Source organism: Notamacropus eugenii, chromosome 3 (genome assembly GCF_028372415.1).
Source record: "Notamacropus eugenii isolate mMacEug1 chromosome 3, mMacEug1.pri_v2, whole genome shotgun sequence".
Classification (NCBI taxonomy): domain Eukaryota; kingdom Metazoa; phylum Chordata; class Mammalia; order Diprotodontia; family Macropodidae; genus Notamacropus; species Notamacropus eugenii.
The window spans coordinates 424,250,338-424,276,595 of NC_092874.1; the positions used below are offsets into that span (position 1 = coordinate 424,250,338).

General features: G+C 44.1%; 1 protein-coding gene across 4 annotated transcripts in view; it reads left to right on the top strand.

Annotated features, from left to right (window-relative positions):
* The first annotated feature begins 7 nt into the window (after nt 1–7).
* The window catches only part of IQSEC1 (IQ motif and Sec7 domain ArfGEF 1), a 778,715-nt gene continuing 752,464 nt past the window's right edge, over nt 8–26,258 (top strand). For 2 of the 4 annotated variants that reach the window (XM_072598257.1, XM_072598259.1), the window contains exon 1: nt 27–1,265. In XM_072598257.1, the coding sequence (XP_072454358.1) occupies nt 982–1,265 (284 nt within the window). In that variant the 5' untranslated portion in view covers nt 27–981. Of the gene's footprint in view, nt 1,266–26,258 lie in introns of all 4 variants that reach the window. The other 2 variants (XM_072598258.1, XM_072598264.1) reach the window with 2 other exon arrangements.

Consider the following 26,258-nt stretch of genomic DNA (forward strand, 5'->3'; position numbering starts at 1 on the left):
CACGTACACACACACACACACACACACACACACACACACACACACACACACACACACACACACACACACACACACACACCCTCGCTTTCTCGCTGTCACACTCGCACAATCTCTATCCAGCTCTCGCTCTCACACCCACAGATACAGAAACCGGCACTTTGCAAAACTCCACTCCGCGCCAGGTGGAAGAGCCAGCGGCGGTGGCGGCTGGTCCCGGGCGCTGCCCGCCGCGGTGGGTGCACACGACGGTCCGGGCTGGAGCTCCCGGTGCCTCCGCCTCGCTCTCCGCTGCCCCCTATGTCCCACTCCCGCTGACAGGCTCACGCCGCTCCCGGGGCTGCCTGCAGCGGCGGCAGCAGCAGCAGCAGCACAGGCAGTGGTGTTGCCTTCATGGGGGCATCTGCAGGCTAGGCGCTAAGCCCCAGTCTCCCGGAGGAGGAAGGAAGGAAGGAAGGCAGGCAGGAAGGCAGAGGAGAGGAGAGAGGGGCGAGGGAGCGAGCGCGCTGAAGAGCCGAGCCGCGGGCAGGCGGGTGGGGAGCGAGCCGCGCCGCCGGACTCCTCCCTCCCCACCGCCGCCGCGGAGGCAGCAGCAGTAGTTACCTCCTCCCTGGACCAAGGGACCGAAGCTCAGCGTCGAGCAATGGCGGCCCGGAGCTGGAGCCAGAGCCCCAGCGCCCTGGCGCCTTCGCCGCCGCCCCTGCCGCCGCCCCGGCCCCTGAGCGCCCTAGCTTGAGGAGGGCTCCGCTGGGGAGGGGCGGCTTCAGCCCCGGCTGGACTCTCCTCTCCTCGTCCTCCCTCCACTCCCCCGACCCCCGCAAGTTCCCTCCAGGTCCCCGACGCGTGGCCTCCCTCCCCGAGGGCAGAAGGTGGAGAACCGCCTCGCCCCTGGTGGCTCGCCCGCCCGGGAGTCCCGAGCCTTGCGCCAGCCCTCTGGCCCCCGGGCAGCCGGTGCAGGAGGGGTGGGGCGACGGCGGCGAAGCCATGGAGAGCCCCGTGGAGAACCCGAGCAAGGCGGCGGAGTATCTGAAGGAGCTGAACCGAATCATCGAGGCGCAGCAGGAGCTGCTGGAGCGGCAGCGGCGGCGGATCGAGGAGCTGGAGCAGCAAGTGGCGCGGCTGTACCGGGAAAACGCCTGCCTGCAGGACGAACACCAGCGGCACCTGGCCTCCTGCCGCCTCGGGGCCACGGCACAGCCCGGACCCCCTTCCGCGCACCCTCCCGCGCCTCCCCTCGGGGCCATCCTGGAGAACGTCCGCCACGAAAAGTAAGCGGGGCTGGGACCTGGGCGACCGCAGGCACTGGGGAGGTTGGCGCTTGGGGTTGAGGGTCGGGGCGGTGGCGGGATGGCGGGGGCGGGGGGGAGGCCGGGAAGCGCTCTTGGTCGCCACCCCGCCATCCGGGAGGCGCACCGGAGAGTTAGCACCCGCAAAGTTGTCAGAGGGTTGTGAGATTTGCCCGAAGGAGTGTTTAGACAGGATGGAGAAGGTGACGAGGCAGGAGGGACATTTAGGGGCTAGATTAGCGACCTGGGGCAAAGCGAAGGGCGACTTTTGGGGAGCCCTGAGATTCCTTGCTTGGCTGTACGAGACAACGAGGGTTGATGTCCCGGCTGATCCTGGCGCTCGCTCCCAGAGCCGGCGGGCCGATTGGGATTGTGAAGGGAACGTACCAAGCGCCTATTTTTTGCTACAGGGTGGAGATGGAGATGTGGACGGACAGAGTTGGGGGGAGAAGGAAGTGGTGGCTTTCTTTTCTAAGAAGTGTTTTTGTGTCGGTGGCAGCTCCCTTCCTGCTCCTTCTCCTCCGCCCCCACTCATATTGCCCACCCAGGTGGGATTTGGTGCTCGTGATGCTCCAGAGGCTCGTCTGGAATCCAGCCGGAGGGAGCTGGCTTTTTTCCTCCTCCCTCTCCCCAAATCCTGTACATGCCCCGAATTTCTAGACTTTCTGGCGTGGAGTGGCTCAGGACCCAGGTCCTGAGAGTCCTTCTGCGTTGATGGGGAAGTAGGGGGTGGAGTGGAGAAAGGTAGGTTGGGTGGACAGGTCCCAACATCTCTTTCCCCTTTAGTCTCCAAAGGGCTACTCTTCTGTTCCATTAACGCTAAGCTAAGGTCACTTCTATGACACTCCCTGTCTGCTACCTCTCTGATACCGGGCGGGGGTCGGGGGAGCGGGGTAGCAATCTTCCTACCCTCCAGACCCCACCTGGCCAGGATAATCTTTTCGTGAACTACGGGGTGCTTGTTATAGAAAACAACCTGGAATTGGGCTGAAAGGAAAGGGCCCCTGCCTCCCACTCCCCAACCAAGGACCTTACTGCACCTTCATCTCTCCACCCTACCATTGGCTGCCGGGATGAGTCACCCCTCTCTGGTGAGCTGACAGTGGATAGAGGATCTGTAAGCGTTGTCCCCCTGCTCTGAAGACCCTAGGGGACCGTGTGTTTTGTCCCAAGTCTCTCTCTTTCCTACATCCACTCTTCAGTTGGCTACCCCCACTGAAAGTCAAGGGTGTCAGTTTTTCTTCTTCTTTTCCCCGAACCAAGAGCGCCTCCTAACTGGAGACTGAAAACAGCTTTACTGGAGCTCAGAAATCGAGTGTGTGTGTGTGTGTGTGTGTGTATGTGTGTGTGTATGTGTGTGCTCAAAATGACTGCCATCCCTGAGGCCGGGAACTATCTGTCCAGGATGGGCCCCCTTGGAGTGAGGAGATATCAGCTGAACGGCTGAATTCCAAAGCAAGTCCTGGTATAGCCCCTCACCTCATCTCCCATCTCCCCACCTCAATTTCTTGGTCTCTGGAGCTGCTGCTTCTATTTCTCTGCCCCCTTGCCCAATCTCCTTACTACTCTTAGGCCGAGCCTGAGGCTGGACGAAACTCCTGCCATCATTCAATATCTGATGTTCTTTGGTGAGATCTTCCTGTTTGATCTGTCCCAGTGAGGAGTAGGAATCAGACTGGTTATAGTCTGGGAAAGTCAGGTAGGACTGGAGCTTTATGGGCCTCGACCAAAGCAGTTAAAAGAGAGTCATACTTGACTGAAATATGGAGGCCTTTGCTAGTTTTGCCTGGGGCTGCTAGAGTTCTCCCTTCTGCCAGTCTTCCTTCTTCTCTTTCCCTTCTCATCATGAAGTTCCTGTCATTACTTGGGCCAGATCGGGGGAGCAGATTTAAAAAGAGATGAAGTATGAGGCAGGAACCCTGTATTCTCCTTGGCACCCAGTTTCCAGTTTAGTACAGGAGCTCTGGACCCCCCACCCTCAACCCCCAGTTCTTGTTACATGACTCTACTGTCTCAAAGCAATGACTTTTCATTGCTTCCTATTTTCTTCTTGCTAGTGCTGAAATCCTAGCCTGGACTGTTGCCTTTTCCTTCATTCTGGTTCTTCCCTCTGTAGTTTCCAAAGGGAAATGGATTCTCATGTTTCAGTACCTCAAAGCCTCTAACTATTCTTCAGGCCTGAGTTCTTAGAGGGGGAGCTGCCACCCATGTGTCCTCCTGAGTTGGGGACAGAGATCCTTGAGGTAAGACCTCAGTATTCCCCAGTCCAGATATTGACTGTACCCCAATCTTCCCTTATGTCAAGTGAAACAGCATCAGGCCCAACTCCCCAGTTAGCTGATATGGGAGCTGGGACAGGTGGAAACACAAGGTCTGGAGGGGGCAAACCTGAGGTAAAGGTGAGGTGATTAGGTGGCTGCTCCAAGACTGGAGCTCATACTGAAGAAGGTTCCTTCAACATCTCTGAGCACATTGTTCCAGGGAAGAAACTACTTTCTGAGACATTATAGGCACCTGGAGAAGACCACATTTACTTCCAAATACTTCTTTCCAAGCTTAATTCAATCACTGGAGAGATGACAGAATAAGAATCCTAAAATTTAGGCACTGGAAGGGCCTTTAGAAATTACCTAGGCAAAGTGGATGGAGTACCAGGTCTGGAATTAGGAAGACCTGAGTTCAAATCTGGCTTCAGACACTTACTAACTGTGTGACCCTGGTTGAGTCATTTGACCCTACCTGCCTCAGTTTCCTCATATATAAAATTAGCTGGAGAAGGAAATGGCAAACCAGTCCAATATCTCTCTCAAGAAAACCCCAAAAGAGTCACAGAGTCAGACATGACTAAAAAGGAGCTAACAAGTCCTTATTTTACACATGAGAAAACAGAGAAACACATAGAGAATACATGACCACACCAGTATTACATTGTATGGGCAGATCCAAATCAGAACTGAGGTCTCCAAACTCCTAATTCAATCTCCTTTCCACAGCACCATGGCACAGCAAGGTAGAGTGCTTGAAGTGTTGTTCACGGAGTCAGAAGACTATGACACTTCCTAGGTGGTGACTTGGGAAAAGTCACTACCTCTGTGCCTCGGTTTTCCCTTATATAAAGCAGGGGTAGTAATAATTGCACCTACTCACCTCAGGAAAGTATTTTGTAAAACTTTTAAGTGATTACATAAGTAGGAGATACTGTTACCGTTTTTAGTAATTCCACTCCCCATTTTTTTCCCTCTCCCTCAGTTTTGGGTTACTTTGATTAAGCATAGGAAGCCACAGGAAAGGACACCTACCCACTGATTGCCTTAAATCCCACCAGGAATCACAGCTGTGCTCAGGGAGTGGCTCAAATATGTTCGCATATTTGTTGTGTATTGTGACATTTCATACAGTGAAATCCCAGGTGGAGGTGGGGTAGAGAGAGAAATGCTCTGTTAAACAAGGGAGCCAGGACATTGGGAAGAAAAAACTGTGAAAAGAAGTAGTAGGTTCCTGACCTTCATGTAGGAAGAACAGTCAAAACCTGTTATCGCATGGAAAAATATGCACCTGAGCAGGGCAGAGGTCTTTACCCTCTGGGGTGGATACTTGGGCTTCTTCTCAGCCCTTTCCCATAACCCCTTTCACAATCTATCTTCCACAACCTCCAGAGAGATTGGCAGGCATCTTTGTGTACCCAAGGCCCTTTCTTCATACTGCCAGATGAAAGAAATATATAGGATTTCCAGAAAAAACAAAAACGAAAACAAAACTCCTAGGAGTTTAGAGTCTGCACAGGAGATGAAATTGGCATTACAGGAAAACCACCTTGTTTTCATAGGAAACAGTGACACATGTTGGTCGGCAAATGCCTCACAACACAATCTCCAGGGATTGATTTTTCTTCAAAAATCACCCTTGGTAACCAAGTGGCCAACTTTGCTGAAGGAAAAGAGTTGACAATTTCCAAATAAAATTTATATCTGTAATCATCACTAACTAAGTGCTTTCCCCATATTTAGTTCAGATTTTTCCCTCTGGAGGGATTAGGGCTGGGGGTGGGGAGATGTGAAAATTGCATTTCTGAAGCACCCTGGGAATCCTTTGGGTCAGCCAGACTGTGGCCTGCTTCTCTTGTTTCTGGAAGAGCCAATGACAATAAAATCAGGCTCAGAATAAACAAAATGTGGCTGCTAGCTTATTGCCAGGTTTCCTATGAGGTGTAATGAACCAGTATATTGACAATAACAATTGGTGCTCATCAAGGGAAAAAAAAAAGCACTAGTCTCATTTCCAGTGGCTCCGTTTCATTTAGCATCTCACTGGTGAGAGGCCCCCCTGAAATACACAATACTGAGCCTCCAGCTTCAGGAGAACTGTCAGGAGTTGGACTGTGACAACGGATCCCCAGGTGGGACCCCTACTGTTTTGCTTTCAAGCCAGGTAATCCCAGAGAGTTCTTGAGACAGATGGACTAGGATGAGAAGGTATGGTCTACACCCAGATTGAGTATTGAGATCACTTGCCTCCTGGCTTGCCATCTTAATGGATTGAAGCATCCACCATTTCACCAGTGCTGGAGTAGAGTATTGGACTTGGAATCACAAGAGACCTGAGCCCCAGTTTCACTCCTGATGCTTCCCAGCTATGTGACTTTGTGCAAATAAGAGAATTTTACTGAGTCTCAGTTTCCTTATTTATTAAATGAGCATTTAAACCTCCCCCCCCCCAAAAACAGCCCAGAACTTATTTCTCAGAGTTATTGTGAAGATCAAGAGAACTAAGACATGGAAAGTGTGTTGCAGACCTTAAAGTCCTGTAGAAATGGCAGCTATCTATACTACTACTAATAAATATCAACAAATAGGATTTTGGCCAAAGTCTACAATCTAATAATTGAGCTCTAAACTCTAGGCTGCTTGGTGATTATCCATATGTACTTTAATGAAGTGTTGCAGAATGTTACTCAATTTCTTCATCTGAAAAATGAGTTAGATTAGATGATTTCTGAGGTTCCTTCTAACTAAAAATCTAATGATTTGATGAGTTTAGTACCTTGGAAGCTGAAAGTAACCAGATTCCATAGTTGATTTAATCAGCAATGTTGAATGACGACTGTGTATAGAGCCTAGTACTAGAAACTGTGAGGGAACACAGACCCTTTCCCCTAAAGTGTTTACCATCTAGTTGGGTTGACTGAATGCTCATAAACGCTGCCCTGTAACCCCTTTTCCATCTACAAAATGACCGAGATGTGCTTCTGCAGACCAGTTTATGATTGGTAAAGTTTAGTACAGTACAACCTAATAAGATTATTATGGTACAACCAAACTGCATAATTGAGAAATAAACTCCATGTCTCCATCCACTGCAAAACAAATCTGTACCTACAGTTCATGAGGGCAATAAGGATGTCCACCATGCAGAGAGTCTGAATTCACTTACCTTTAATGGCTTAGCAAGATGATGGCCCCATTTCTGAATATTTGCACTCCCTTTAACCTTTCTTAGAATTGTCATTGTAGGAGTAAATATGGAATTGCTTATTTGGATCCAATAGTGTGGTCCAGGGATGGGGAACCTGATGCCTCAAGGTCACATGTGGCCCTTGAGGTCCTTAAGTGCGGTCCCTGGACTGAATCCAAACCAAAGTTTATGGCCTTGAGACCACAGGTTCCCTACCCCTGGATGGTCTTTCTTAAGATTCCTGTTTGTGTTAGGGATTATACGGGGGGAAATGTCCTTTCCTGGGGAGCTACTGACATAGTGATTTTTTCCTTAGGGTAAGAATGGAAGGAGTTTTTCAGAAGTTAGATTTTTTTTTTCTCAATCAGCTTCTTGTATTTTGAGGCACCTAATCCAGGAGCAATCAGTTAACAAGTTTTCAGTGCCTCTTAGGTGCTAGATACTGGAAGCATAAATCCAAATAAAACAATCCCTGTCCAGTTTCTTATGGATAGCAGCTTCCACAACTTCTTGGGACTACAGCGCCCTTATGGAGAAGTCAGTCTAGTCTGTAGCTTTCCACTGTCCCATTCCATCCTTAGCATGGATCATAGAAAATCCACTAACATTCTTTGGGAGTAGTGTTCCTGTGAAAGAGAAATTACTGGGTCAACTGGAAAATTTTAGATATGCCAAATCCACTTAAAAGAAAAAAAGAATACCTTCCTACAAGAGTTAGTAAAAAGTGGATCTCCCAGCTCCAGGTCTCTAGGATTTGTAACCTTTAGGGGCGCATTTCCCTCTTGTTAGCTTTCACATAAACTAGCAAGGAAGTAACATGAAAGGCAGATCAGATCCTTGGTGTATTTAGGAATTTTGTTCTGACAGTTGAGCAAAGGTAAGTTTGCAAAAGCCCCAAACTGGAAAGGCAGATTTCTGATAGATTGAACTGGTACAATCAAGGACACTGATGGCTGAACAGGAGATGAGCCTGGGGCATTGGGTTGGCAGCAGGAGAGGGCTTTGGGTCCAGCTTCTGTCACTAGCTCTCTTTGTCCCTTGGACAAATCCCTCATCTCTTTGAACCTCAGTTTCCATTTTGGAAAAGTGAGGAGTTATACTGTTAGCTTTAAAGGCTCTATGAATCTATGAAACTTTTCTTAAGCAATAATAGTAAAAATAATAACTAACAATTAGGTAACACTTCTACATTATCTCCTTTGATGAAATGAGACAAATTCCCAGGCAAACCTTTTAATCTTGTTATGTCTCCTACATCTGGGTTCATTCCCATAGACTTGGAGACAAGCCAGAATTCGTTCATTCCTTTTTCTTTTAAAGTAAGTGTTTCATCGACATTCTTTCAAAATACAGAACTGAAGAACCCTCCTTGGTCATAAAGAAGTATAATTAAGCAAAACAAATTAACACTGGGCATCTCTGGCAATGTGTACCACACTCTTTACCTACATTCTACTGGCTCTCTGTCAAGAGGTCAGAGACGTGTCTCCCTGTTAGCCCGCTGGAGTCACAATTGGCCCTTGCATTAATTAGAGTCATGATATTTTCAATGCTGACTTCCTTTTACATCATCACAACCACTGGTTGAATTGTCCTGGTTCTGTATCCTTCACTCTGTATTAGGACGTCCAAGTCTTCCCAAGTTTCTCTGAACTGTTTTATTCATTATTTCCTCTGTCCCAATAATTCCATTGCATTCACCTCACAGTGTGTTTAGCCTTTTCCTACTCAGTGGGTAACCACTTTCCTCCCAGTTTTTTATTACTTTAAAAAAATTTTGCTAGAAATATATATATATATATATATGAGACATTTCCTTCTATCTTTGATGTTCTTGGGTTATATCATATTATTATTGTAATTGTTATAATAATAATGATGATAATAATTATACCTATGACGGTTTTGATGCATAGAATACATGGGTGGGGAGGGAATGTGGAGAAATAACACAAAAATTTTATCATCCAAAAACATCATTTTGAAGGGGGGGGAGGGAAGAGAGAGAAAGGAAGAGATGGGGAGAGGGAGAGAGGAAGAGAAAAGTAGGGGGGAGGGATGGAAGGAGAGAGAGACAGTTTGTGTGTGTGTGTGTGTGTGTGTGTGTGTGTGTGAGAGAGGGGGGGGGGAGAGGAGGAGAGAGAGAGAGAGAGAGAGAGAGAGAGAGAGAGAGAGAGAGAGAGAGAGAGAGAGAGGTGTATTTCAGCTCTTTGGTTAAAAAAGAGATTAGTTCAGGTGGAAAGACAAAACATGTTTTAGACCCTGAACAAAATGATCTCTGAGGTTCTCTACAGTACAGCCATTTCTGTGTTTCCATGATGCTTCTGAGGCAGATTTGAACATCAATCTAAAGGAGTTGTTTATAGTCTGGAGTGGACTTTTCCTCTCTCTTCCTTCTTCTAGTCCTCAAGCACTGTCAAATAATTCAGAAGGGTAGAACATTCTGAAGATCAAAATTTATGACTCATCCTGTGGGAGGATTCCAATGAATCCAAATATCTGTTTAGTTAACAAACAAGCTCCATTCCCAGGTCTATGGTGACATTCAGCATAACGATGTAGCATAAATTAGGAAGGAAACCCAGTAGCTATTGTGAGCTTGGGAGGGAATGATTTAATAGATGAGCTTACAAGAGCCTTCCATACCATTCAGATGAAGGTACACATTGGAGGGTCTCTGTAAAGAGCCCACTGGATGTGTAGCTCACTCTTTACAGAAGGGCATTAAATACCAGAATTGTGATTTAATGATTCTGAGGATTTTGAAAGCTTTTGAATTATGGGTACAGATTCATAAGGGATCAGGATTAGATCTGTGATTTCATTCATATGGGGCATTCCCAGATGAGGAAATACCCTCTACCAAGATAGGTTAGCATCTACTATGTACTTTAGAGTTGTTATAGAGTTGCCTAGAGCATTGGAGGTTAAGTGACTTGTCCAGAGTCCTTTTGTCAGTATGAGGGGAGGGCAAGATTTCAATCTAGGTCTTTGTGGCACCAGGACCAGCTCTCTATTCAGTAGGCTGTGATGATAACCATAATAAAGTTGTAGGGTTCAGACCTGGAAGGGACCTTAGAAGTCATCTAATCCAGGCCCCTCATTTTTAAGAGAAAGAAACCAAAGCTCAGGGACATGAATAGACTTGCTCAAAGTCATATAGGTGGTAAGGAATAGATCTAGACTTCCAGTTCATGTCCTGTGACTACATGCCCATTATCTTTTCTATTGGGTCATGAGCCACGGTTGCCAAACACTTACCTGTATTATCTTATTAGATTGCAAGGTATATTTCAACTCAACTTTTGTGATTCATCTTGATCTTTGCAACAAATTGTAGCTCCAGTGTGATAGCCACTGTAGTCACTATGGATATGCATGCATATTTCCAGGACAAATTTGCAAAATATAAACTCTCTTCTTCAAAGAGGAAACCAAAATATTTATTCAGATATCAGAAAGCCAATTCCACCATGGTAACAGCAGAGGGAGGACCACCATACTGAAGCCTTTCCTTCTTAGGCCTTCCCACAAACAAGCTCCCTTTGGCCAAATCAGTCCCTCTCTCACTCACATTAGCTGCTCCGCTGTTCCTCACTTTGTCCCAGCCCTGCCTCACTCTCTCTTCCTGTTCCACCCTTCTTGCTCCACCTGTTTGGCAAGCTCCTCCCACCACGGGCTTCATGTAACTCAGGCTGTGGGCTGGGCCAAAGCTCAAAGCAGGTCAGATGGGCCTGTTAAGGGGCAGGAAAGATCTTCAAATTCCCTTACCATTACACAAACATGGGCAGTGATAGTATTATTATCCCCATTTTACAAAGGAGGAAGCCATGACTTGGGAAGTTGTCATGACTTGCCCAGTATCTACCCAGTTAATGGCAGTGGTAACATTTGAACCCAGGCCTTTGCATCCTAAGTCCAGTGCTCCTTCCAGAAGCGCAGTGTTATGTTACATTATGTCTATTAAATGAGGAATATTCAAGTGCCTGTGTTTTTAATCAGATAGCAATCTTCAGATGTACAGAAATTGGGGTTTTGTCTGCCTAAGTGAGTGCTGATAGATGAGGCCAAAAATCATAGTATCATGGGATTTGAAACTGGGAAGGATCATTTGATAGATGGGGAAACTGAGGTAAAAAGAAGTCAGGTGATTTCCCCAATTTATCTGTATTTATTATTAATGACAATAGTGGCTGACATTTAAATGGGCTTTAAAGTTTGTAAAATTTTCTAGGAAGGAAACAAACATTCATTAAGTACCTACCATATGCCAGGCACTGTGCCAATATCTCTTTTGATGCTCAAAACAACCTTCTGAAGTAGGCGCTTATTATTTACGTATTTGTTATTACAGTTGAGGAACTTGAGGCAGTCAGAGGTTAAGTGACTTGCCTAGCCTCACACACCAAGTAAATCTCTGAGGCTAGGTTTGAATTCAAGTCTTCCTGTCTCTAGGCTCAGTGTTCTATCCATTGCACTATCCAGCTGCCTTTCACTTGATCTTAATTACAATCCTGGGAGGGAGGTGCTGTTTATACTTACTTTAAAGATGAGCAAACTGAGGCTTTGAAAGTTAGTTAACTTGCCCAGAGTCACAGAGCTGGTAAGTGTTACAGTTGGAACTCAAGGTTACACGGTTTCAAAGTTGCCTAGTTGTGATTCTAATTCCTATCTTTCTCCAAATCCAGGGTTCTTTGGGGGCAGCTCACTAACTCAGAATACAGTGATACAAAGTCAAAGCATTTGATTTAGGTAGATGGGCCCCTTTCATGCTGGCAGAGAACTATAGCTGATTAGAAAAGGAACTCCCTTCCCCTCCCCACCCTCCCCATCCCTTCTTTGTCAATTCTAACTTTCAAAGTCCAGCTTTTCCTGCTTCCTTTCACCACACTCCCCTATTCTGCACTCCTTTCCCTGTATCCAGTGTATCTCTGAAAGAACTAAATGTTTTATTATCACTCTTGCCTTGGCCTTGGACACTCAGTCCTTGGGAATCATTTTTTCCCAGCTGCTCTTGATTCAATGAACTATCCTTAAAAGCCCAGGTGGGGAATGGGGAGTGGGGACGCATAGCCTCAGGGATTGGCTGTTAGGTAATTAGGAACAGAAAGAAAGAACTCTATAGATCCATATGGATGGGCATATGTATACACACACACATACACACATATATCTGGATAGAAATAGGTATCTCCCTACATCTAGATTCACTGCAATTCAATTTAACATACATTTATTAATAAACAGGCACTCTGCTAGTACTAGGATTGTCGTTGAGTTATTTCAGCCATGTCTGACTCTTTGTGATCTCATTTGGGGTTTTCTTGGCAAAGTCACTGGAATAATATGCCATTTCTTTCTCTAGCTCCTTTTATGGAGTCAGAGTTAAGTGACTTGCCTAGTGTCACATAGCTAGTAAATGTCTGAAGCCAGATTTGAACTCATGAAGATGAGTCTTCCTGATTTCAGGTCAGGGACTCTAGCTGCCTTGTATTAGGATTACAGAGGCAAAAATAACTGTTCGTGACCTCCAGGAATTTACTTTTCTGCTGGAGGGAGTGGGCCAGCAAATGTTTAATATCTATCTGGGGATGGGGTGGGGGATGTAAGAAAGATACATTTTAAAATTTAATCTGCATCCTAATTTTCTCTATCACTTTTAAAAATTTAAACAATCAACAAAAAGATAAATCGAGCCTTGATTTGTAGTGTTTGCCAATTTCCAAAGTGTAAATGCTTACACCAAATGGCTCTAGCACATCCCTGGATGAAGCCAATATACAGAGAGGTAAATGTGAAGTAATTTTGCAATACAGGACAGAGTACTAATGACTGGAGTGGGAGGATCAGAGGAAATCCCACATAAGAGGGGGCCTCTGCAGCGAGTTGTGAGGATAGCTTGAGATCGGAGAGGCAGTACTGATGAGGGCAAGCATCTCAGACATAAGGAAGAGCCTATGCAAAGGCTTGAATTTGGAGAAGGGAATTTCACCTACAGAGAGTAGCTCTAGACAAGTTTGACTCACATTTCTGTGGAGGGAGGTTGGAAAGGTAGTGGGAGGCAGACTGGAGGAGTGACTGCCAGGCTGAGGATTTTGGATTTGGCCACTGTGTGGAGGGTGGAAGAAGGAGGAGAAGCTAGAAGCTAGGAAAAAAGTCAAGAACCTGTTGCATGGTCTTAAGAGGTGAGTAGGACCTGAGCTATGGTGGTAGCTGTGTGAGTTGAAATAAGATATGTTGAGGAGACAGGCTTAACAAAACTTGGCATCAGATTTGATAATAGGGGGTGAGGAAAAGGGAAGGGTTGAAGATGATTCCACAGTTAGGAACCTGGGTAACTAGTAGGTTGGTAGTACTCTCAACAGAAATAGGGATGGTTCTGTTTTGGACATGTTGAGTTTTAGATGCCTACGAGGGATCCAGGTGACCATGTGCAGGGGGCATGTAATTCTAGAGATTAGGGCTGGACATTGATTTGAGAGAAGAGATTAGGAGCTGATAAAATTAATTAGGGAGAGGTTGTAGAGAGAGAAAAACTGGGAGACCAGAATCTGGCTCTGGGGATGACTACACTTAGTGGGTGGGAACCAGATTGTGGACCAGCATAGGAGACTGAGAAAGAACAGTCAAACAGGAAGGAGAACCAAGAGACACTGGAAGTGGGAAGAGGGTATTACAACAGCTCAGGGGAGAAGCAGTGAGGGCCTGAATTAGGGTGGGGGCTGCATGTGTGAATAGAGAGAAGGGGAGGGATAGAAGAGAACTAGTATCGACAAGACTTGGCAACTTACTGGACATGCCAAAGTAAGACTCAGGAGGGCTCTGGATCTCAAGTCAGAGGATAATTCCAGCCCTAGTTACTAGTTACTACAAAGAGTTACTAACTAGTTGTGTGACTTTGGGCAAGTAGTTTCACTTCTCTGGGTCCAAGTTTTCTCCTCTGTAAAATATAAAGGGTAGGGGGTTGATCTAGATTGTTTTCCAAGATCCCATCCTGCTTAAAATTTTAGGATTAATAAGAAGATAATTATTGATTAGCCAACAGTTTGCTCTAGTTTCTTCTATTTGCTTTGAATGGACAAAATGTATTTCCCTCCCAGGAATTCATCAGTATTTAAACGATTAATTTTTTGCTAACACATGGTGAAGACGGAGGGGCATTTCTTTCTAAGGAGCCTATTTGGATTCTGACAAGCTAAGTAAATTATGATATTTAAAACCTTCTGGCTGAAATCTAGAATCAATGTATGTGAAATAAAAGGGAGACCTTTTTCCCCACCATTTTTCACCGACTCTTTCCTAATTTATGCGTTTTTTACATGTGGGAAGATTTGGATGCCATTGTACATGTGGCAATTTCATAGCCTCCCTGGATCTAGAGACAAAAGGAAAACTTTGAGATCTTTGAGGTTAGAGGTACTCAAATCTTTTGGCCTCAGGAGCCCATTACTCTCTTAAAAATTATCAAGGACCCCAAAGGGGTTTTGTATTGTGTCTATCAGTATTTACTCTATTAGAAATAAAAATAATATATTTAAAATACATGTTCATTCATTTGAAAAAAGTAATAAACTCTTTACATGGTAACATAAATGACATGTTTTATGGAAAATATATTTTCCAAAACAAAAAAAATGAGTGAGAAGAATGGCCTTATTTTTCATATTTTTTTGAAAATTTCATGGCCAGCTTAAAAGAAGGCAGCTGAATTCTCATATCTGCTTCTGCATTCAATCTGTTGTGTTATGTTGTTTTGGGTGAAGTGTATGAATAGCTAATAGTCATGGGATCAACTATTATCTAAGCAAATCTTATCTATATGAAGAAAATCTGGCATCATATGGATATGTAGTGGAAAAAGAGAGAAGTATTTTAACAGACAAATAACATCTTAAGTATTATTATGAAAATCATTTTGACCTTTCAGACCTTTGTCTGTGAAAGCCAGGGATGGACCACATGGTGAGAATTGCTGATTTAGCTCCATTATTTTATAGATGTAGAAACTGAAGGGCAGAGTAGAGGAATGTCACCCAGGAATCAGGGTCACCTAGGGAATTAGTACTAGAATCAAAATTTGAACTCAGGCCCTTCGAAACTTATCCCTCATGACACTAATCTACCCTGCCTTTTAAAATAAAGTCTTCTGAAGCAAAGGAAGTCATCGTTTTGGCCTGGTTTGCAAGTGGCTGCACTGGAGTAGCTCTTTGGAATAACTTGGATGGTGTCTCAGATTAAATTGTGCAGACTGCTGATTCAGCATTTGTTTGTTTGTTGCTTTTTATCTTTTTTTAAGGAATCCCTTGGATTTATTTGGAAAGAGCTCTAGGCTTAGCTTGTCTGGGTAAAGGCTGTTCTTGTAATTGTAAAGCTGGAAATTTGTCAGGAGAGAATAAATATGTACAAATAGTAAGACAGGTGGTTTGGGAAGAGGTTAGTGCAATAAAAATCAGTTAATTGAATGTAGTACAACAATAATGAATTGTAGCCCATGCTTATATAGCATTTTATCACATATAAAGGACATGGGACTGGGAGGAGGGGGACGGATGACTCAGAGTCAGACATTTCTCCTGTGTGAGTCAAAGGTTCTCCGCCTCTACAGTGTAGGGCTTGAGCTTGGTGATCTCTAAGGCTCCAGCCAGAAATCACACTCTGAGATTTGGCGAGTCTATGAAGCAGCTGGATGGCCCAGGGAATAGGGTATTGGATGGGGGATCTCATCAGAAAAAACTGAGTTGAACTTTTGTCTCTCATGATGGTTAGCTATACGCCCATGGTCACCTAGCTCCTCTCTACCTCAATTTCTTTACAAAATGTCGATAAAAATGACAGGGTGGTTGTAAAGACCCAATGAAGGGAAGAGAGAGAGAGAGAGAGAAAGAGAGAGAGAGAGAGAGAGAGAGAGAGAGAAAAAGAAGAAGAAGAAGAAGAAGAAGAAGGAGAAGGAGAAGAAGGAGGAGGAGGAGGAGGGAGGGAGAGACAGAGACAGAGTTAGATTTGCAAGTCTTAAAGAGATAGATATAACTCTTCTGTGGTTGCATTGATTCCCTTGTCTTTACTTATCCACATGCTTCTACCCCTGAATAGCATGTAAGGTCTCTGAGGGGCAGAGTCTTTCTATCCTCGATGCTTAGCCTGGTGCCTTGTGAACAGTCAGTACTCTGAGTATTCTCGAATTTTCTTTCCTCTAAGTTAGACTCAGCTCCCTGAATGATTCTCAGTTACTGAGATTTTGTTCTAGCTTCACAAACCATACTGGGAGTCTTTTCTTCCTTTAAGTTGGCACTTCTCGGATGCATAGGCATCAACACAAACAGTGGGGCACCAGCTTATTTGTTTAATGCTTAGATTGGCTTGTGGGTCTCTGGCATTGGAAGTTGCTAGGGATCAGGTTTTTTTCTCTGTTGTTGAAAATGTCACAGCGTCTCTTGGCCACTTTGGAGCTGACGGTGTCACAGAGACTGAGTTTCTTTTTGTGACAAGCGGCTTTATATGCCTGCTGCTACAAATAACTAAGTTCATTTCCCTATCCTGCTGCCCTCCAGATTCTAGAAGCATATGAGAGTGACTCAGAGAGCTTGCTGTGACTTCAGATTTTAGCCTTTGTAGTGGTGGGTAAAGGGCTGCTTAATTCTTCTCGACTGTGCTTTGGCCAAGCTCTGTCTCTGTGGGTAGAAGGCGAAACTGGTCTAGTCACTTGAAAATGCCCATCTCCTCCTGTGGGAGAAGGTGTGACCTACTGCATAGGAATATGTGGAGGAAAAGAATGTTAATTTTTTCCTTTGTGGAATCATAGGTTGTCAGAACTAGAGGGGCCTTAAATCTGACCTCATCCAACACTTCATTCTACAGATGAGGGAAATGAGAAGCAAATTCACTTGGCAGCTAACGATATGATGTTAGGCTTCAGCTCAAGGACTGTCAGGTCTTTGGAGCTCTAGTCCAACATTGCTTTTGATTGTTTCATGTAATGGTTCACATTTATATAGTGTTGCTTAAAATAATTGCAAAAACTCTTGAGAGCCTATCTGGCATAGTGAATAGAGAACCATCCTTAGTGTCGGAAGTCCCAAGGTTATGTCCTAGCTGTGTGATCATGGGCAAGTGGCTTACCCTCTCAAGTCCCCAGGCTACCATCTAGGATCATTAGTTACAGATGAATTGTTGTATGATTTATCTGGTAATGTCATCGCTGGCACTAGAACCCACATCTCCTGATTTCCAGACCAGTGATCCTTCTGTTACTTAAACCTCTCTCACTGAGGATATTTTGTGCAATATTATATATATATATGTATACATATATGTATATATATACCACACGTGTATATGTATCTAAGCATATATATATATATATACACTCACATATATGCAATACAATACAATATATATGTGTGTGTAGTATGTGTGTATATATAGTATATGTATGTGTGTGTATATATATACATACACGAGGTTGCTCATTAGATAGAACACTGACCCAGAGTCAAGAAGACTCATCTTTCTGAGTTCAAGTCTGGCCTCAGACACTTCCTAGCTGTATGACCCTGGGCAAGTCACTTCACCCTGTTTACCTCAGTCTCCTCATCTGTAAAATGAGCTGGCGAAGGAAATGACAAGGCACTCTAGTCACTTTACCAAAAAAACCCCAAATGGGGTCATGGGGAGTTGGACACGACTGAAACAACTGAACAGCAGCAAAAATGTACATATGTGTGTTTCATAAAAATTCTTTCAAGAAACTTTCAGAGATTTCCAAGGATTACATGACAATCAGTGGTCCAGGGAATTGTGCTTATACCAATTTGCTTCAGTGCTCAGGCTCTTGAAACAAAAACCAACTTTGTTGCCAGTTATCATCATTTGAATTTGTGTGTCTTCTCTTTTGTAAATATTTGAATTTTTTTGACATTAGTCTCTTGGGACACTGCTGAGAAATCTGCACTTAGATACTATACTATGTATATTACGCTGTATTACATTACATCCATTTTACATCATACATAAAAATCATCATTTCTCTTGACTCCCTCTGCTGGCTCTTGGACGCTTATCTGAATTAGTCCTGTGTCTGTTCGGACATCCCACTCAGGTTTTGGCCAGTCACTAGAGCTAAGGAGTTTAAAGCCTGATCCAAATCGGTTTTGTTTAAAACCTAGGGGGGAAAGCAATCAGTCTAATGACAAAAGATTGAAAGAGCCTCCTGTGGAGGAAATTTGCCTGTGAGCTGAGCCAGTCTCTGGTGGGCTCTCTGAAGTCGAGTGGTACACAGTTTATACACAAATGTTTCCATTTAAAAGAATTATTCTGTCTTAAAATGCCAGCATTTTCCTGAATTGGACCAAAGGGCAGGAGCGGAAAAATAAACATTTAGTCAATAGTGTACTTAAAATAAGCAAACAAACAAACAGACCCCAAACTCTACACTGAGGCAGAAGGCCAGCTTCTAATGGTCTCCCCATTGGGGGAAAGACAGAAAGTCAAACATCAGAGTCATCTGAAATAGCTCTGCTTAAAAATGTGAATGATTCATGGTGGATAGGAAACTTGAGTAAAAATCTGTTGGTCAAACACATTTTAAAGGCACACACACATACACACACGTACACACACAAATATGTGGGGTGAGGGGTCAGAAGGGGATCAGATTCATAATTTCAATAGGGCGTGTAACACCCTCTAAAGATGCAGATTGGCAGCACTTTGAACCTCTGAGTCTTAGACAATTTGAGCAGAGGCAGTAAGAAGTTTAGAGCCAAAAGGAGACCTTTGAAACCATGAAGTCCAATGCCCTCTTGTTTTACAGCTGAGGAAACTGAGGCACAGAGAGGTTAATTGATTTACCCATTGTCATACAACTACTAAGTGTTAGGAGCAGGATCTGAACCAAGAACTTATTTGCTCTAAGTCCAGCATCCCACTGGCTAATCAATACTGCCTTTCTTTGTTACTGTTAATATTATCAATTCCCCAGGTTTATCCTTGTTAGCAAACATTCACATTAGGTTACACTTTAGAGGAGACATGGAGGTGGGTTGGGAGCAAGACCAGAATTTCCTGGGCCAAGTCCAATAGGTAAATGAGAGAAGATCTCTGGTCTAGGCCTTTGTAAAGCTCAGTCTTAGGTCTCTGTACTGCATTTTGTTTTCTATTAAAATTCTTTTTTTGTTTAGAAGAGCTTTTTAGTCCTGATTTCTTCCACTCAAGAAAGATATATCCCCTCATCCATACCTTCGCTCATATCCTCTGTCTGTCCATCTGTCAGCCAACCAGTATTTATTAAGAGCTAATTCTATGTCTCAAGAAGGCAGTCAGGTGGCACAGTGGATAGATGGAGGCCAGACCTGGAGTCAGGAAGATCACAGTGGATAGATGGAGGCCAGACCTGGAGTCAGGAAGATCTGAGTTCAAATCCGGCCTCAGACACCTCATAGCAGGGTGACCCTGGGCAAGTCACTTAACCCTATTTGTCTCAGTTTCGTCATCTGTAAAATGAACTGGAGAAAGAAATGACAAAATACTCCAGTATCTTTACCAAGAAAACCCCAAATGGGGTCAAAAGGAGTTGGACATGACTGAACTGATTCAACCAGTGTGCCTGGTACTTTTAGTTGAAGATACAAAGAAAGACAAAAACAGTCTTTGTCCTTAAGGAGGTCACATTCTAATGAACGCTGCCCTAGGAGGCACCCTATGTACCTCTCCCCCACCCCATGGAATTCCAGTCTGTCCTCTTTAAAATCAAGATCAAATGGCATCTCCTCCTAGAAGTCTTTCTTGATCTCTCCAATCAGTAATGATTTTCCCCCATGCCTCTCACATAGTATTTTGAACACATCTTGTACGCTTTATTATTTTGTATTTTAGTTACTTAAGTGTGAGACTTAGCCTTCTGCCAAATTGTAAACCCAAGGAGGAGAGAGATCTTGTCTTATCTAAACTGTGTATACCACCCACCCACTCACATTCCCCCAGTTTCTAGCCCTGAATGGACAAGGAATTTAATAAATTGTTGACTTGAATTGGTCCTCAGGTCTATGTATTCATTCTGATCATATGCTCCATATGTTTTATCTTCTAAGCAGCCCTGTTGACACCTATTTTGGATTGTTGTGGGCTTTTAACCAATTACAGGTCTACTAAAGACAACTTTAAAATGATGGTGTTTGTATTTAACTGTGTGTGTGTGTGTGTCTGTCTCTGTGGTTCCCCTCCTCACTCTCCTCTCTACTCCATTTCCCTCTCTCCCCCATTCCCCCTTCCTATCTTCCTTTCCCCCTCCTCTGCCTCTCCCCTCTCTCTTTTCCTGCCATCCCCCTCCCCTCGACCTCTCTCTGATTTCTTAAAAAGAGCTGTATAGTTTAGCTGAAAGTGTTTTGCAGACCCAAATATCCAGTGGGGGAATTGGAACAGGCAAATGTCAGTCAAAGGCTCCAGTTCCAGAGTCTCTCATTTGACTGGTTGGCAATGCTTGAACAGCTGTTACTCAGGCCAGGCATGGTGGTAGCAGCTGCTGTCCCAGTTCACTGGCCCCAGTAGGAGCAGTAGCACTTGCTTGAGAGGTAAAATCCCAGCCAAGAGAGAAGGGAAGAAGGTGGGGATGGTGGGGATTGCTGCTGATCGTGTTTCATGTGGGGCTTTCCTAAACAATTTCTCCTAAAAATTGCAGCAATAAGAACAGAAGAAGAAACCAAACAAACTAGACAACTCTCCTATAGCAAGCCATTTGAATCCCCCTTACTCTGAGCTGTATTTTTAACTTCTACCATATGGCAGAGCAACCAGAACATGCAGGGAGAGGGAAGGAAAGCAGTAGAAATCTTCATCTCTAATATGTTTTTAATAACTACTGTAATTAAGAGCACTGCAGTAGCATCCCAGTCTTCCATCAAGCCATTTTGCCTAGTGATTGATCGAACATGAGAAAACCATTCCATTCTTTTTTTTAACCTGATGGAAACAGGTGAAAAGATAAGAACTGAATTTCCATTGCTTTTCCTCCTCATATGTCACTTTCTTACCACCATTCTCTCCCTGAAGTACATATGGATGTTCAGCTTCACCAACAATCCATCTCTGGTGGAGCCACCAAGTCATAGAGGCAAAGTCAAGGGCAAGGAATTGTTATGATGGGAGCCTGTTGTTGCCTTGTTCCTCTGGAGGGATAGTGTGACCTTAACAGCAATCTGAACATGGCGTCTGGTGAGCATCTGCCATCCTTTGAGATTTCATCCTCTAAATTCAAAAAACGCTTCTCACTTTTTAATTAAAAGCATAAACCAAACAAACAATTGTCCTAGTGTGTTCAACCAATAATTATAGAATCGTAGAATGTTAGAGATAGAAGAGGTCTTAGAGATCATGTGACCTAGCCCCCCTCATTGAACAGATTAGGAAAGCAGGGAGTCTGGAAGCCTATGCCCCCATATAGCAGACAAATGAACCTGTTGGAAAGTGTGTAAACATCTGGATGAACATGTTGAGTGTGGCTTGTTTCTGAAGTAAGCCAGGAATCTAAGGGTAAACTGCATCTTCCCATGGTGGCTCACTCACTAAGAAATAGACTGTTTGTGACAATAAACCATGGAACTTTAATATTTTCAGGGGATAACAGTGAAGGGAGAAAGCTCATTGATGAGCCTATAGTATTAAAGCTTCATTCAGCAAGTGTCCATCACAAGATGACCCCCAGCTTCCAGCAGTCTGCTCAGCAATGAAAAGCTTTGACTTTCATTACTATTGCACTCGATGCAGAGAGACACTGCTGAGTTTGCCTGGGCATTATGCTATTCTCACAATGACAAACAAAATAAAAGATGGTGCCTTATTACCTGTACCCACTTTGTACTTCAAGGTAAGACAAGGACACGTGTTTTATTTCTCACTGGGGGAAAAAAACCCCTTCAAGGCCCAAATATTCAGAATATCCCTCTGTCCTTTATCATTAACGGATCTTGGTGTGCGGGGTCCTGATTATACACACCATAATAGGAATACATTTTTATATTCCTCTCAAAATGGAAGATTGAAGTAAACCTAGTGTGTTTTTATTGATGTTTTCTTCCCCTATCCTGAATTAAATGGATTTTCAAAACCCTCCTCTTCACTCATGTAACATGACCATGGTAGATCAAAAAGGGCACTGCATTTGCAGCCAAAGGACTTGGCTTCCAGTCTTGGCTTGGCTGCTCACTACCTTTGTGACAGGGATGCGATTTTACTTTTGGGGACCCCAGTTTCTTTATAATATGAGAAGGTGGCTATGTTGATAACATGAGAAGGCTGAAGGAGGTGACCTCTAAGATCCTATGATCTTATGATCAGTGACTTTTCCATCGAGTCTACCATAAATGCATCATGCCATTTATTTCTGGAACTGTTCTGTGGTGCTGTTATGTTCTGCATGGAGTGAATGGTCTTCCTTGGGAAATGTCAGTGGGAACAGTAGTTAAAAAATATTCAATATTAAGTATCTGTAATATTTAGTACATGCATCATTTGTAAAATAGGAAAATAGATTAGATTTCTTCTCTTTTACTCCTGTTTTTCTGAACCTCCTTTATCCCAGGGATTGTTTATGCAGCCCTTTTGGATGAGCCTTGTTGTTGCTGATGAAGATGATGATGATGATGTCGTCAATATAGTTCAAGCCTAGAAGTGTTCTATGAGCAAATTAGCATAGGCAGCTTGCCACTTACCTCCAGGGTTCCACCATTGGTTACACAGGTTCAACCTGAGAATTATCCTTGCCTTTTCCTTCTACCTTGCCCCATACTAGTTGTCAAGATGTGTTGTTTCTCCCTCTAAAGCATCTCTTTCATCTGCTCCCTTTTCTCCAATTACATGGCAATCATCCTAATTCAGGGGCTCATTAACCCTTATCCAGGGCACTGTAGTCATTTTCTTTCTGATCCACTGCACCACCTAGCTGGTCCCAAATTAATATTCTTAAAACATAGATGTGACCATGTCACCCTGTTGCTTAAAAAGCTTTGGTGGCTCCCTATTGCTGCTAGGATATAATTCAGACTCCTTTATTTATCATTTGAAGCCTTTCACAGACTAGCTCCAAATTATATTTTTTCATGTTACTTACTTTCATGGACTTCATGTCCTGGCCAAAATGGCCTGCTGGCTTTCTTGGCTTGGTGTCCTTTGTACAGGTTTCTCTCCACTTCCTTAGAATGCTGTCTCTTTGTACTTCCAGCTCTGAGAAGTTGTGCCTCCATCCAGGTTTCAGCTCAAATGACCCTTCTTATCCAAGCCTTTTCCTGATCCCCTCCTTACCAATTATTTTCGCTCAGTAGAATGTAAGTTCTTTGAAGACAGTGGTGCTTTTCATCTTTGTCTTTACAGAGACAAAGATAACTAGTATGGTGCTCTGGCACTTAGTAGGTGCTTAATTATGCTTGTTCAATTGAATTAATTTGAATAGTTCAAATTAGAATATGATAACTATACGAGGGAGAACCGACTGAGCTGACTTGGCTGGGGAAGTATCTATGAGCTAGATACAGACTTTGTCAAGTCTGCGTGACCACTGGAAAACTGATCCCAAATCATACTGATGGAACAGTGGAATATCAGCTCTTGCACAAATTAAATTGGAAAGGGGAAAAATCTTGAGAACTGATTGGAGAGGAGAGCAGTTGGGGGGGGAGGGGATCATCCTAGTTTTGATGGATGGGAGGTAGAAAGAGTGTGGATGAGGCCAGCAAGGAGCAAGTAGAACAAGGGAAGAGCATTGGACTTGAATCCTGTGAAACATGAGACTGTTTTCTGGACATGGTTTAGCATATGTACAGATGTAGTGAGGGCAAGGGGGAAAGGAGAGGACAGAGAAACAGAGAGGGAAAGGAGAAAAACAAGGAAACAAGGCTCTTAGTAAAGGTAAAAATGAGGGACTTTGGGGAGCATCATTGAAGGAAAGATCACAGCGCAGTGGTCTACAAGTCTACCTGCCCTGGCTAAGCTTCACTTAGGAGCCCTATCCTCTACCCTGTCTGCTAACTCATATGTTTAGGCTCTGAAAGCTATATTGGGGCCCTGAAAAGACCAAAGTTCTGCCTGAAGGCCTCTCCTCTGGTCACCTTGCTGAAGCACAGTACTTACTTCTCACAGTTTCAATTGGTTGCTCTGTCCCTCCAATCCACAGGGGAGGCAGGATCATCCTGGCTGAAATGATCCACTGGGTATTTTCTCTACCTACAGCATCTTTTTCCCTTTCAGAGGGAGAGAAAGGGGTGTGTTTGTATGTGTGTGTGTGTGTGTGTGTGTGTGTGTGTGTGTGTGTGTGTGTGTGTGTGTGTATGTGTGTGTGCGCGTGTGTGTAGAGCTGAATGCTATTTCCCTTTTTTTACTTACCACTTTTCTTTCTTCCCTGGCAATCTGGTCTGAAATTTGAGAAATTGTGGAAACAATTCTGTGAGTCTGTCCTATCTCCCAGGATATTGTGATAGAAAACTGAGATCCTTCTAGGTTGTAAGCTCTATGAGAGCCTGAAATGTGTCTTCTGTCATCATTAGGAAAGCACCTAGCACAGGGGCCTGCCCTGTACATTGTAGGTGCTTAATAAACGTCTGTTGTTGTAATGAAAATCTAGGGTGTCTCTGCTCTCATCCTTGTTATGAGGCAAACTGAATGTTTTAATTTTACTGAGGTCTCAGTGAAATCTCCTTTGACTTGAAAATTGAATCAAGTAGAGAAGGGAAAAAGAGGAGGGGGGCTGAGAGGAAAGAAGAAGGCAGAAAAAAAGAGACACATAGAGAAGGGAGAGAAACACAGAGACAATAGAGAGGGGGAGATGGAGGGGGAGGGGGGACAGAGAAAAGAGAGAGAGAGTGATTGTGTTCATCCTTCATTGCTGAAGAAGACCATGCCATCAGAGAAATGATGACATGACTTGCACTTGACTTTGTTTTGAGTGAGGGAGGGCTGTGCAGGTCACCAGCCTCACTTCTCCTCCAGAGCCATCTGGACCCAGTGACCAGATATTCATCAGGATGGCTGGAGATGGTCCAGGATGCACTGGGAGGCCTTGGGCCCTTTAGGCCAAGGTCTTTGCAGGTACTCACTTAGGGTGAGGCAAAGTCCATTCATTGAATAGGCCTGTTTAAGAAGTAGCCAGGGCATGGCCCCTTTAATGAGGCCAAGGAAAAGAAAGACATCAGGCTGGGAGGGAAACAGCAACAGCTATTACTGATAATCACTCTTAAGCCAGGTGGGTCCAGAAGAGCCCTTAGGGAGGGGCCTGTTGGAGTCCCAGCTTCAGAGTGCAGTAGGTTCAAGGTTTGGGGAAAGGACAGGACAGGGGAGAGGAGAGGACAGGGGAGAGGACAGAAGAGGAGAGGAGAGGAGAGGAGAGGAGAGGAGAGGAGAGGAGAGGAAAAGTGATAAAGGAGAAAGAAAGGAAGAGAAAGACAGGTAAATGAGAAAGGGGGAGGGAAAAGAAGGAAACAGAGATGGAGAGGAGAGAGAGAAGATAGATGAAAGGAAGAGGGAAATGGAAACATATAGAAAGAATGATAAGTAGAGAAAGGGGGAGAGAAACAGGAGAATGAAGGAAAAAACAGAAAAGAGGGGAAAAGACAGAAGAGGGAGAAGGAGACAGAGAGACTGATAACTAAGTATTTTCTTCATTTTTGGAAAACTCTGTTCTGCCTCCCACACACATATCATCAACCCTTTCTGAGAGCTATGGTTTGTGACCTTTGGGTCTATGAGATGTGATTCTGACTAAAGACAAGATGGTTCATTTTTAAGCTGGACTCAAGGGGCTCCAGCTACCTCATTCTGCCACATCTTAGGGCTGGCCTGTCTTCAGGTGAAGACGGTGGGAGCTGTACTGGAGCTGGGCTATTTTTATCCACCTCAGCAAAGCTTTTGGCCTCTCTAATCCTCTACACAGACTGGATGGCCTTGGATCTCTGTGAGATAGGTGGATGTGTTGAATTTGTCTTCCATTTTATGCACAATTTGACTGGGTCTCATTTGTCCATATTTTCCCTAGTGCCTAGACAGTGCTTTACATATGGTGGATGTGAAATAAAGGCTTATGGAGTTGAATTGAGCTGACATAGCTAGGTTTGAATTGTATGTCCATATGGTAGTGGTGGTGTGGTGGTGGGGAATTGGAGGCCAGCCGATCAAGTATGAACATGTTTTAGAAACCTATTTTTATTGACACAGATACACTGTTTTCAACACCCCTGTCATCTTAGCATCTGCAAGAAAGAAAATTACTAAAGATGGCTCTGAATTCTTCCCTAGTAAGCACATATAATATATAATCTGTCTTCTCAAGGGCCATGCAGTTGATACCCAAGATGAATGAGAGGATCTTGAATTTAGTCCTAGAAGGAACCTTACAGATCATTTACTTCAACCTTTTCATTTTATAGGTAAGCCATATGAGACCCAGAGTAGTTAAGTGAGTTCCCCAAGATAAGATCTAGCAGCTTAATGGCACAGCCCAGATTCAACCCAGCTTCTTGGACTCCAGATCCCATACGTTTTCCACTG